Source organism: Chelonia mydas, chromosome 7 (assembly GCF_015237465.2).
Source record: "Chelonia mydas isolate rCheMyd1 chromosome 7, rCheMyd1.pri.v2, whole genome shotgun sequence".
Taxonomy (NCBI): Eukaryota; Metazoa; Chordata; order Testudines; family Cheloniidae; genus Chelonia; species Chelonia mydas.
Window position 1 is genome coordinate 100,894,746 of NC_057853.1, and position 12,999 is coordinate 100,907,744.

Sequence of the window (12,999 nt, forward strand, 5' to 3'; positions counted from 1 at the left end):
ATAAAATGGTGCTGCTCTCCACAGTTTTATAAAGACAATGGAGCGCAGCAAAAGATTTTCTTTGGATTTGGTACAAATCTACCTCACGGACTGTTCCAATAAGTCAGGGAGCTCATGCTTGCACAGCAGCCTGTCTGCAAGTACTAGGCACAGTTGTCCCACCTCTAAACCTACCTTCCCCACAGTTTAACACATGGAAGATAGAAGGGTAGAGAAACAGACCACCACCACCAGTCAATCCCCCTCCCCAGTCATTCATGTAAGAGCCTGGAGGCTCTGCATGAGAGCATGAAGGGAAGGAACAGAAAGGAGGAAATACTTTTTCTACCTTGCAGAGAGATTCAGAGGAGCTTCAAAATTCAGACACATATTAGCCTGGGGCAGAAATTAGAATGAAGCCCCCAAGCATGGCCCAGAAACAGCATGCTAGAAGGAAACTCAGTGCCCTCCCCTTTCTCACCAGTTTGCAGGACATGTTGACTTCTCACCGAAGTATTGCCTCCTACTCCCCTCTCTCATAATGTCTGTGGCTAGTAAGTGTCACACTCTAGCTATTTGGGGTCTACTAATATTTCCTAACCCTACGGGGTGGGTTTGTGAAGGGGGGAGGGCAGAAGGGAGAAGAGAAATGGGATATATTAGATTGAAAAGTATAGTACGGAGATGTACCATAGGTATCTTTCCACTTTGGCTAGCAGGCTTAGACTGCTACTAGGTGTTGGGGGAAGAGACCAGGACATGACTACTCAGTTCTGGTATGTGACTGTTAAAATGATTTGTACAGCCCATAGCACAATGTGGTTCTGGTCCATGACTAGGGGGTCCTCTGCACAATGGTAATAATACGAATAAGACTTACATGAAATGTTTGCTTATACAAACAACTATGGAAAGATTTGCTTCTCCAGAATATTAAAGATTGAAGCAACACTCCTGGTATCACATTGATTTTATATTTCTGTTATATACACACACTCTGGGTCAGATCCTGGCTTCCCACTCCATCCCCTTTCCATTGGCAGAGAACTGTCAAAGCACCAAGTGTGGGCAGGGAACGCATGGGTGATTCAGAGATGGCTTAGCAACCCACTCCAGCCAGGCTGTGCTCTGGCAATTCTGAAGCATGCTGTGCTCTGACAAGTCTGAGCCAATGGAATAGCTCCTAGAGCCTGCTGAAGTGGGGACAAGTTTGAACAGTCCTGATGCTGTTCTAACTTGCACCAGGGCCAAAATGGTTCCCAGCTGTTACCAGAACCAAAGTGGAGAGAGGAAGGGAACGTGGCAGAAAACCACCAACGTACCCACCCCCAGTTGCGGAGAGTGTAGATGAGTAACTGATCTGTGGAGCACTTTGTTTTCAGTTTTTATTTTATTTAATTTTTCCTGGGATTTTATCTGTGTTTATTACTAAAACAACAAAAATAGGTGAAAATCGGTGGGAAAAAACATTAATAATTTTTCTGGGTAAATATCAGGGTTTATTTTGGTGGACAGAAGGACAGGAGGAAAAAGTATTCAGTAGATTAATGCTTTCATGAATGGAATTCAATGGGGTTTGCTGCAGAATTAAAACAGAACTCAAAACACAATGCCACCTCTGAGTTTAATAAAACAATATCTCTCTAATCCCCAAGTAAAACTTTTCATTTGAACAAACAGTTTATTGTTGTAGACTTAGAACTATTAGCCTCTAAATATTTACATTTAATAATTGGACCACACTGTTTGCAGCGCATACACTCAACTTCATCCTTTTCTCCTGTTTTTTTTTTCCTTAACTTTTGAATACTTCCTTGTGTTCTGAAACATATTCAGATACATATTTTTGTTTTCTTCCGATTTTAGCGTGTCAGATCTTTAAACGGTTATCTGCTAACAGCTTGAAATATGTACATGGTGAGCATGAAATTCATCAGTATGTTCGGATGCGCACGCACATCAGAGCTTGCCGTTGTGCCTGCTAGTTTATTGCATGTATATTCCAGACTAATACATAGCCTTACTTCAACAGTCAGCTTTGCATATACATACAGACTAATGTATTATCGTAATACATAGATCTCATGCAACGTATTGTATTTTCCTAATAAAACAAAATAATTTTTATATATTTGAATGATACAAAAGTAGAATGAAAATGGGAGAAAATCGGTTTAAACTGAAAACGAAGGGGCTTACTGATCTGTTAACTCTTCCAGGCCTTATTTAGGCAAAGAACTATTCCTAAACAACAGGATTTGTTTACTACAGTTCACAGTCTATTTGGAAGTGCTCAATAGAGGGTGACATGGTGTAGAGGTGAGTGCAAACAAGCAATATAGTTCAAAGGTGTATTGAAGGAGAACTAGGGTTGCCAACTAGGATGGTCCTGGAGTCTCAGGAATTAAAGATTAACCTTTAATTCAAGATTTTGCCATGTGATGAAGCCTCCAGGAATACATCCAACCAAAACTTGCAACCCTAAGTAGAATGTAAGATACTCATGTGACCTGAAATGCATACCAGAATCTCCTTTTCCAAACAGAGCAGTGGGTAGATAATGCACTGGCCAGATTTTATCTAGGCAGCCTTAATTTGTGCCCCTTTACCTATATGCAGGATAATCTTTAATTACTTGATCAGATGCTATTGTTTTCCATAAGACCCCTGCCTCATTAAGTGCACAGGAAGGACTTGCTCAGGGGAATGAATCCAGGTTCTGTAGTAAAGGAGATTGTTGTCTATAGGACCCCTGCTTCATTTGTTAGAGAACTTTTAAGATATGTAGTGAATGAGGCAGATGATTGTAGGAAGGGAAAGGATGGTCTCATGGATAACGCAATTTAACGCTGCCCTGGATAACTTGATTAGATCTCTACTTCTGCCACCAAGTTCTTATGTGATGCTGGGCAAGTCACATAAACCGAACATTTCATAGAGGGGCCACTAACTCTGTATTCCTCATTTTCAGGTCCTTGTAATCTCAAATTGAGCATCCCAAGTAAGTGGACACTTTTGACCATGCTATCTTTGTGCCTCAACTCCTGTTCTGTAAAATGGGAATACCACCTTCCTCTCACCTCACGGGACTGTTGTCAATATTAATATCTGTGAAACACACTGACGCTATAGTGATGAACACCAGATAAAAATTCATAAGGAAATTAAGAATTCTGTCTTCAGAGCAGGGCTTGATTAGTATAAAACATGGGGCCACATGCTGACTGATGGTAAAACGGAATATTTAATAGCTGCCCATTTAGTGATCATTGTCCATCCTGTGCTCTGAATGAGGCAGGGATTCTGTGGAAAAAAATAGTATATGATCGTGTAATTTAAGACTAATATTGCATACGCAAGGGGCCAGATTAAGCTTGCACTGGCAACATAAACTCTGGCATTTCCTAACTTTTGAGTGCTTAATTTTGCAACCTTAATATTTTTAATGTAGTTTAGTGTGCAATTAAATTTAATTTAAGATGATACTTTATTCAATTTAGAAACCTGGTTGGTTTTTTCTCTAAAGCAGTGATGGCAAATATATTTACCCTCAAGTGGCTAAATGAAGAGCATACTAGAGAAATTACAAAATTTCTTCAATGGACTCCTTTATTGGCAGTTTGTTTTAGGCAAATATCAGTAATGGAAAAACTGGCCCAAGCCTCAAATCATTCCCGAGGTGACCTTGATTTTGAAAATCTTTTAATTATGTTGTGAACTATGCCTAAACTTTTTAGAATGTCCCATGACCAATGTTGTGAGATTTAATTTATTTTTAGGTGGGCATCCAAAAGAATCCCAAGTAAGAAAAACCTAATGAGCGCACACACTATATTTCACTAACCCACTCTGCAGAACATTAAATGATATACAATCCCAGTACTGTACTTTGTCCTAAACAGTGCCTTCTCTTTGTTACACAGTCATCTAAATGAAGCAGGATAAACATCCCCTAAAAACTGGAAATGGCCATCACCATTACAGGTGAACATGAGGCAAGGCCCGCAACTCAGATTAAACTGATTAAGAGCTTTGTTTTGAAAAGCTGATATTCCAGTTGAATCCTGAAAAAGAAAATGCAGGTACTGTAACATGGGATTTAAGAAAATACTTCTAAAGCTAGAATAAGGAGACCTGAAAATATCCTGTATCTATTACTAGGATATCCCTTTTATAGGGTTGCCTTCCAGAATTTTACAACAACAACATACTCAATGAAAAAAATATCAGGAATAAATTCCTCGAAATAATTGGTTTTGGAATTCCTCCCTCACCTAAACCAGTTCCTTTTGGGGCCCAAATAACCTTTGGAAAATATTAGGTCATGAAACAAAGGATTTTTACACATTTCTTTTTCAACAGTCATTGGATTTACTGGATAATTTCCACTGGCTGTTTTTCTGGTTTGCCCATTACACCAGAGTGAGATTAGGTTAACAGGACTAGAACCAGATAAAATATAGATTAGAAAAGTGTCAGCTATTTTGTTCTAGGAAATCTTTCTTCAAACTACAGCCCTTCTTTTCTCTTGTACCAGAAAAAATGCATGTAATTGCAGAGGTTTGCTTTTTTTATTATTCCATTAACACTCTAAATTACAAATGTGGGAGGGAATTTTCTAGTTGAAAAAATGTCACTATGCTTCTGCCTAAATAAGAAAGCATTAAACTTGACTTTTGTAATTTCAGAAGATTAGTTATCCCTCTGATTATTTTTAAAATTTAGTCTAGTGCACTCTTGAAGAGCATGGCTTCCTTGAAGGGAAGAGAAATTAACTTCAATTTTGATGGTGAATTTATGTTTCATGCTCTAAAACCACAGAGCTTTTCTAAAAATTATAGCAGGATACATGCTGTTTGCAGCAAACTTAATAGCCTTGAGAGGATGCACATAGAAAATTAAATGTAGGTTGACTTGAAGACACATTTTTTTTTGCATTCCAAAGGAACATTTATATCTTGCTATAAACTACTTATCCAAGAACAAAATTCATTTTAAGCGATAAAGAAAAAGTCAAATATTATTTAAAATGTAGTTGGGAAAAGTTGTTAACATTTTAAATACTGTACAGGAACAAAAAGCAACCCTAGCAATCCACCCTAATATAGCCTAGCAAATTGATTTAAATTAAATACATACAAAGGTTTTATCTGACAAGTGGCTAATATAAAATAGCATTCATCAGTTCTGTCCTTCATGTTAGCTTTTTATAGCATCTCTATCTGACTAGTAAGCCCATTTTATCTTCCCTCCTCCCTTTCCCTAGACTATTGAGTGGGAAGGGTTGCACAGATAAAACTCCAAAACAGATGGATGATCATCTTATTGTGGTGGAGAACAGAGACAAAGATAAGTCAGTTTTAGAGCTACTTGTCCAAACCTCAGATTCAAAATTAGGATACTTGTAAATGTTTGCTGATGGCTGTTGAAATGAACTCTTCCTGGCAAGTTATTTACTATAAAAAATTAATTATTTTTTCACATTAGGAAAGATACAGTATGATTTTGTCAGCCCTAGTCTGGAAAGGAAACAGAGGAAAATATTCCAAAGCATGGACCAGTAGACAGGAAAATGGCAACATTCACAACTTGTTTAACAATGTTAGACATGTCTTCTTCTCTGTGATTTCATCTAGAAAGTACATGAGACAGAGGTAGAATCTTCCGTCCCATCGTGAATACCCAGTGATCAATCTTGTGGCAACGAGAATGTGGTTAAGTGGAAAAAGCGGCTGTTTTGTCAGATCAATGAAAAGCAAACCAAGGGAGCCTTCATCTTAAAACAACAACAACAAAAATCTAGTCCTTAAATGGTTAATGTATCTGGTCATGAGAAAGATTTGCTTCTAATAGAGCAAATTTGGCCATGGAGCCTCCACTACCACCACAAAACCTTGTTTACAAATGGGATCATTGCAACTCAAAATGAAGCATATTAATGGTAGTAAATGGGATTATAATTTCTTGTGCTTGCTCCCAGTTCTTCATTTGACTATCCTCAGCACCTTCACCCACCATATCAAAGGAGAAGAGGAAGAAATGCTGGACATGATTTTAAAACACGGGTGGGAAACTTTTTGGCCCAAGGGCCACATCTGGATATGGAAGTTGTATCGCGAGCCATGAATGCTCACAAAATTTGGAGCTGGGGTGTGGGAGGGCTCCGGCTGGGGGTGCGGGCTCTGGGGTGAAGCTGGGGATGAGGATGAGAAGTTGGGGATGCAAGAGGGTACTCCGCTCTCGGATAGAGGGGTTCAGAGGGCGGTAGGGGGATCAGGGCTGGGGCAGGGCGTTGGAGGGCGGGAGGGGGTCAGATTCTGGGCAGTGCGTACCTCAAGCAGCTCCCAGAAACAGCGGCATGTCCTCCTTCCAGTTCCTCCGCGGAGGTGCGGCCAGGCGGCTCTGCGCGCTGACCTGTCCGCAGGCGCTGCCCCTGCAGCTCCCATTGGCTGCAGTTCCCGGCCAATGGGAGCTGTGGGAGCAGCACTTGGGGCGAGGGCAGTGTGCAGAACCCCCTGGCTCCCCCTATGCGTAGGAGCCGGAGTGGGGATATATCGTTGCTTCTGAGAGACGTGTGGAGTGGGGCAAGACCAAGCTGGAGCGGGGCAAGCCCCAGACCCCCACTTCCCAGCAGGAGCTTGAGGGTCAGATTAAAATGTGTGGAGGGCCGGATGTGGCCCCCGGGCCACAGTTTGCCTACCTCTGTTTTAAAACAAGATCTGTAAGCAACTGCATAGCTATTTTGTGTGCAATTACTGATTTGTATTCAAATGACCAGTTCCTTTGGCATGCACAATTATCTGATTTGCATATGCCATTATGGTAACTCTGCAGGACTAACAAAACAAAAACTTCAGACCAACAAATTGTAAAGCATATCCTGGCTCACATGATCAAAATATAGTACGGACTGAGGCACATTAGGATGCTAGTGATCCTCCAATGGATGACTGCGAAGTGTCATTACAGATGGTGCAACTGAACCCTTTTAATTATTTTTTCCCTCCCTTGCTCTGCATCTATATTGCTAGATTGAAAAGGATCATGGAGACGGAAGCTGGAGAAAGAATGCAAGCACATATATTAGAAAACAGAAAAATAAAACCCAAGCCTAGGAAAGCCCTTAAGCATATGCTTAAGTGCGGCCTAGACGCCCAAATGGCTGACACCTTATGAATGTATATAGTATTTTATTATAATAATAAATTAGATATAAAGGAATCCACGCAATAATGTTTATTAAGGGTGCAAACTTCAAGACAGCAAGTTGTAACATTCACATGTTCTAAGGGGGGGTAGGAGTGGGGCACCAAGGAGTTAAGTACACAAGATATTAATGTTTTTAAGCATACAGTAGGATTCCAGAATAGTGTAATTTAGTCTGGAGGATTAGTCAAAAAAAAACACACCAGACAGAGATAGCAAACCACTATACATCTACCTTTACGTGTGCTATTTATTAAGAGTTTAGGAGCACCTAGTGCAGAGATAAAAAAAAGCTGCCCATGCAGGTCATCACAGAATTCAAAAAGGACTGTTATATAAAGGCATTTGTAGAACACTTAAATGGGATACCATTACTCTTGTGCAACTGACATCAATGTCTTTTTTTTTTTTTTTTTTTTTTTAAGATTATGCTTGGTAGTGACAGTAAAAATAACTCTCAGAAAAAGGTCAGGAAACCAAAACTTTTGCATTGTTTCTCTCTATTCCTGACAGCAATAAACACATTAAATTACAGGGTTTTATTTCTACTGTCATAATAAAGCAGCAATGAAGTTTGAGATTAGGCAACAGTTTAAGACAAAATCACTAATTCATTTAGTTAAGAAATTTGTGCACAAAGCTGGGAAGCAAAACATGCACCCAGACGGTCAAAGAATTTTTCTGACACGCTGTCCCATATCAGCTTCACAAGTCCCATTTTACTGCATCACAACTGCAAGGAAACCCACAGGAGACAGGTTAATTATAGGATGCCGGTGATTTAACAAGTTTCTGTTTAGGGTATCTGGGAAACAAGATTAGTGCAAATGCTGAGAAAGTCTAGAAAGGTACAGTCTGCATATTGTTTTAAAGGAGTGGCCAGCAGATCAAACAGGTGGAAATACTGCCTGGAAGTGGCTGCTCCTTCGAAGGAAAGAACTAAGGATTATAGCCTCCCAATATAGAGGATGAGTAATGATCAAGCATGGCAGAAAGCATATTAGCCTTTGGAGGAATCTTATTTTATTTGAACTTCTTTTTAAATAAACCCAGCCAGCACTGTTGAGGCCTAATCACCATTAGAGTGTGTGTGAAGTTCATTCCATTATCCGGTCTAGGGAAAAGTGAGTCATCTGCATTGTCCCATTTCATTTGAAGCATGCAGGGGGTTCAAAAAGTATAAAATTTTACACAGTTATGATAGACAGATATTATCTGTGTCACAGGCAAGCTTTAAACATGCTGTCCAAGCATCAGTGTTGTTCACATATTAGGAAAATGCACCCGTTTTCATGGAAATCATAGCGTCAGAGAACTGGAAGGGACCACAAGAGGCCATCTAGTCCAGTCCGCTGCACTCAAGGCAGGACTAAGTATTATCTAGACCATCCCTCACAGGTGTTTGTCCAACCTGCTCTTAAAAATCCCCAATGATGGAGATTCCACCACCTTCCTAGGCAATTTACTCCAGTGCTTAACCACTCTAAGAGTTAGGAAGTTTTTACTAATATCCAACCTAAACCGCCCTTGCTGCAATTTAAGCCCATTGCTTCTTATCCTATCCTCAGAAGTTTAGAACAATAATTTTTCTCCCTCCTCCTTGTAACAACCTTTTATGTATTTGAAAAAAGTGTTATGTCCCCTCTTAGTCTTCTCTTCTGCAGACTAAAAAAACCCAGTTTTTTCAATCTTCCCTCATAGGTCATGTTTTTTAGACCTTTAATCATTTTTGTTTTGTTTCTCTTCTCTGGACTTTCTCCAATCTGTCCACATCTTTCCTGAAATGTGGTGCCCAGAACTGGACACAATACTCCGATTGAGGCCTAATCAGCACAGAGTAGAGCAGAAGAATTACTTCTCATGTTTTGCTTACAATACTCCTGCTAATACATCCCAGAATATTTGCTTTTTTTGCAACAGCATTACACTGTTGACTCATATTTAACTTGTGATCCACTAGGACCCTCAGATCCCTTCTCGCAGTACTCCTTCCTAGGCAGTCTTTCCCGTTCTGTATGTGTGCAACTGATTGTTCCTTCCTAAGTGGAGTACTTTGCATTTGTCCTCATTGAATTTCATCTTATTTACTTCAGACCATTTCTCCAGTTTGTCCAGATCATTTTGTATTTTAATTCTATCCTCCAAAGCACTTCCAACCCCCCCCGCAGCTTGGTATCATCCACAAACTTTATAAGTATACTCTCTATGCCATTATCTAAATCACTGATGAAGACATTAAACAGAAGCACACCCAGAACCAATCCCTGCAGGACCCCACTCGTTACGCCCTTCCAGCATGACTGTGAACCATTGAGAACTACTCTCTGGGAAGGATTTTCCAACCAGTTATGCAACCACCTTATAGTAGCTCCATCTAGGTTGTATTTCCCTAGTTTGTTTATGAGAAAGTCAGGCTAGACAGTATCAAAAGCTTTACTAAGAAGTCAAGATATACCACATCTACCGCTTCCCCCCCCATCCACAATGCTTGTTACCCTGTCAAAGAAAGCTATCAGGTTGGTTTGACACAATTTGTTCTTGACAAATCCATGCTGCCTGTTACTTATCACCTTATTATCTTCTAGGTGCTTGCAAATGGATCGCTTAATTATTTGCTCCATTATCTTTCCGGGTACAGAAGTTAAGCTGACTGGTCTAATTCCCCGGGTTGTCCTTATTTCCCTTTTTATAGATGGGCACTATGTATTATAATATAATTTCCCTTTTTATCGATGGGCACTATGTGTTATAATTATGTCTAATTGTACAGCATTCAAATATTCCTGTTTACATGTGTATTTAAAAGAAATATATAATAAAACTACAAATATTTAAAGTACAGAGTATGCAGATTAATTTTCAGTGGACAAATTTCCTCTCTGCAGCTTTGACAGTATCAGGGGTCATTTACTGCTAGTGCAAACTGAATTCATTAACAAATTGCTAGCTAATGAACAGTTAGTATATTTATTGTTTTTGTTAACCAAATTAAGGTTAGTTGATCTAATTAGCAACTTTCCTATTTTAGTAGATCTACATAATAAAAATAACCTTGAATCCAATTTCTAAAACCAACTTACCGCCAGTATTAATTTTTCTTTCCTAACAGATTCTTTGGCAGTGACGAGCAGAAATTTTAAACCCATGTACAAAGGCAAATCACATATCCAAAATGCAGAAAGTTATCCTATTACAGTGATGATTTCTAATTTTCTAACACAAAAGTCATCTAGATCACTGCTTCTCTTCTAAGCCACATCATACAACTGACTGAATGAATGAGAAATCAAGGATACGTGACCCCAAAAAAAGAGGGTTGTACTTAACCATTACTATTTGATCACTCAGCAGCAGCAAAAACAACTAAGAATTTTCCCTCATTCTCAAATTAAATATTTTTCACGATAAATTACTATTTTATGGGAATCAGGGAGAAGTACTAATTGAAATTTATGTTGTATGCAATATTGCTACTGCTTCTCATCAAAATAAATAAAATGCGGTATATTACTTTTTAAATGTTGACTGAATAAGTAGCTTAGTAGTAAATGTATCTTTTACAAAGAGATATGAATAATTTAGAGGGCAAATAACTTTCAAATTAAAATTAACACCATTAAGAAGCAAACAGGTCTTGTGCATTATCTGAGGATATCTAGAGAACATCTATCATTTTGCTAACCACTCAACAGATGTTACCATTGATCCATACAAATTGAAGGTACGAGAATATTTATCTTGCATAGAAAGAGAAATTGTGCATTCAGAAAAAGGTATTAATTAGGTATTTTATCACCTGCCTGTTCATTTACATGTAGCGCTTGTTAATTCTGTCCCCAATGCAACGTTTTATTAGTCATGAAAAAAACAGTAGTCCACCATCTGCTAAAATAGAATGTGTTAAAATCACACACACACACACGAGCAGTGTGACTCTGTGAACAATGGTTCTGAATCAAATACAGGTTTTACTTACCTTCATATGTTTCTAATATATGTACGGTGTCACCTATTTGTAAGGAAAGTTCATCTGCTCCCCTTGCATCATAATTATAGAAAGCTAGAAAGAGAGAATACTGTTATTAGCACACAGAAAAACAGCGTAATTTTCAAGCTACTGATTTTTACTCCTACAAGGAATTTTCCTCCAGGGCAGATTGGAAGAGGCCCTGGAGGTTTTTCGCCTTCCTCTGTAGCATGCGGCACGGGTCACTTGCTGGAGGATTCTCTGCTCCTTGAAGTCTTTAAACTACGATTTGAGGACTTCAGTAGCACCGATATAGGTGTGAGATTTTTTGCAGGAGTGGTGGGTGAAATTCTGTGGCCTGCGTTCTGCAGGAGGCCAGACTAGATGATCATAATGGTCCCTTCTGACCTAAATATCTATGAATCTATGAAAGTGACTTTACACCACAGTCAGCCTCTTGACCCAGTATTTTATACTGGCTTTCTATATCTTCAGTACTATTCTAATCCACTACTTCTTCAAATCATAAGACAGACCAAAAAAAAAAAAAAAAAAAGCCACAAGTCATCTTTGTAGAACTGTAACATTCCACCCAGTTTCTAACATCACAAATTCGAAACATCAAAATATTTTTGCAATTATGTCTCAGATTTGTTATTTGAAGCAATACGTTACTGTAAATATAATTTCTGATTTGCTTTTTTTCATAAAAATATGTACATCCTGGAAAACAAAACCTAACAAAATATGTAAAATACTTTGTGTTAACCTCATGAGGTTTTGTAATTATGGTAACTACCATATATACTCGATCATAAGCCGGTTCGTTTATAAACCAACCAACCCCCCCCCCCCCCCCCAAGATGGATAAGTAAAAATGGTAAAAACCGTATGACCCTTTCATAAGTCAACCCTATATTTCAGGGGTTGGCAAACTTCGGCTCCTGGCCCATCAGGATAAGCTGCTGGCAGGTCAGGACATTTTGTTTACCTGGAGCGTTCGCAGGCACAGAGCCCCTCAGCTCCCTCTGGCCACAGTTTGCTGTTCCCAGCCAATGGGAGCTGTGGGAAGTATTAGATATTCAGTGATTTCATAGAGTTTAAAATCACCAAATTTTGGTGTAGACCCGTTTATAAGCTGACCCCCGCTCTTTGATGTGTCACTTTTTTACCAAAAATATTCGGCTTATGAATGAGTATATACAGTATATTATTTTGTCCTTCATTGTCATCTTTATAACAGCTTTATTTAGATACACTTGTAAACTGTTTAGAAAGCTTGATTTATGAATTTTAAAACAAAGCACCTTAATATTACTAAAATACTAATGGACAATCCGTGTCTCAGGCCACACACTAACAAACTACGCTTTTATTGCATCAATACTATATCCTAAAAACAAAAACGAGGATTAAATAATCGTGCATACAAATTAGGCACATTCATTATTAGCAAAGGTTAGTTATGAAAAGCAGAGGGTATGAAATTTTGAGTTAAATACCTTAACCCTCACCTGATTTGCGAGAAAAAGCCAATATCCCTGATTCTATTCAGGTTCTTACACTTCACCCACCACTGGTATCAGATTGTCTGACAGCAGACCAGTGTTGCCCTATAATTACCACTAATCCAGAAGATTTGTCAAACAATAAAAAGGAAACATGTATGTGCATACAGTGAAGTGTTGGGTTTTTTTAAAATCTGCTCATGTAAGCCCGACTTGTACTTAAAAAAAAAAAAATTACCAGGAGTTTTTGTTTTCACAGAAATTTCCAACAGTCCCAGATAATTGTACCTAACATGGCGTATTACAGTAAATGGTGAAGTGCAGTATCCAAGTATTCAC

General features: G+C 38.8%; 1 protein-coding gene across 3 annotated transcripts in view; it reads right to left on the reverse strand.

The window, feature by feature from the left end:
- The window catches only part of DOCK1 (dedicator of cytokinesis 1), a 545,102-nt gene that overhangs the window by 490,631 nt on the left and 41,472 nt on the right, over positions 1 to 12,999 (reverse strand). For all 3 annotated transcript variants that reach the window (XM_037903703.2, XM_043551994.1, XM_027819633.3), the window contains exon 2: positions 11,162 to 11,245. In XM_037903703.2, coding sequence (XP_037759631.1) covers positions 11,162 to 11,245 — 84 coding nt within the window. The remainder of the gene's footprint in view (positions 1 to 11,161; positions 11,246 to 12,999) is intronic.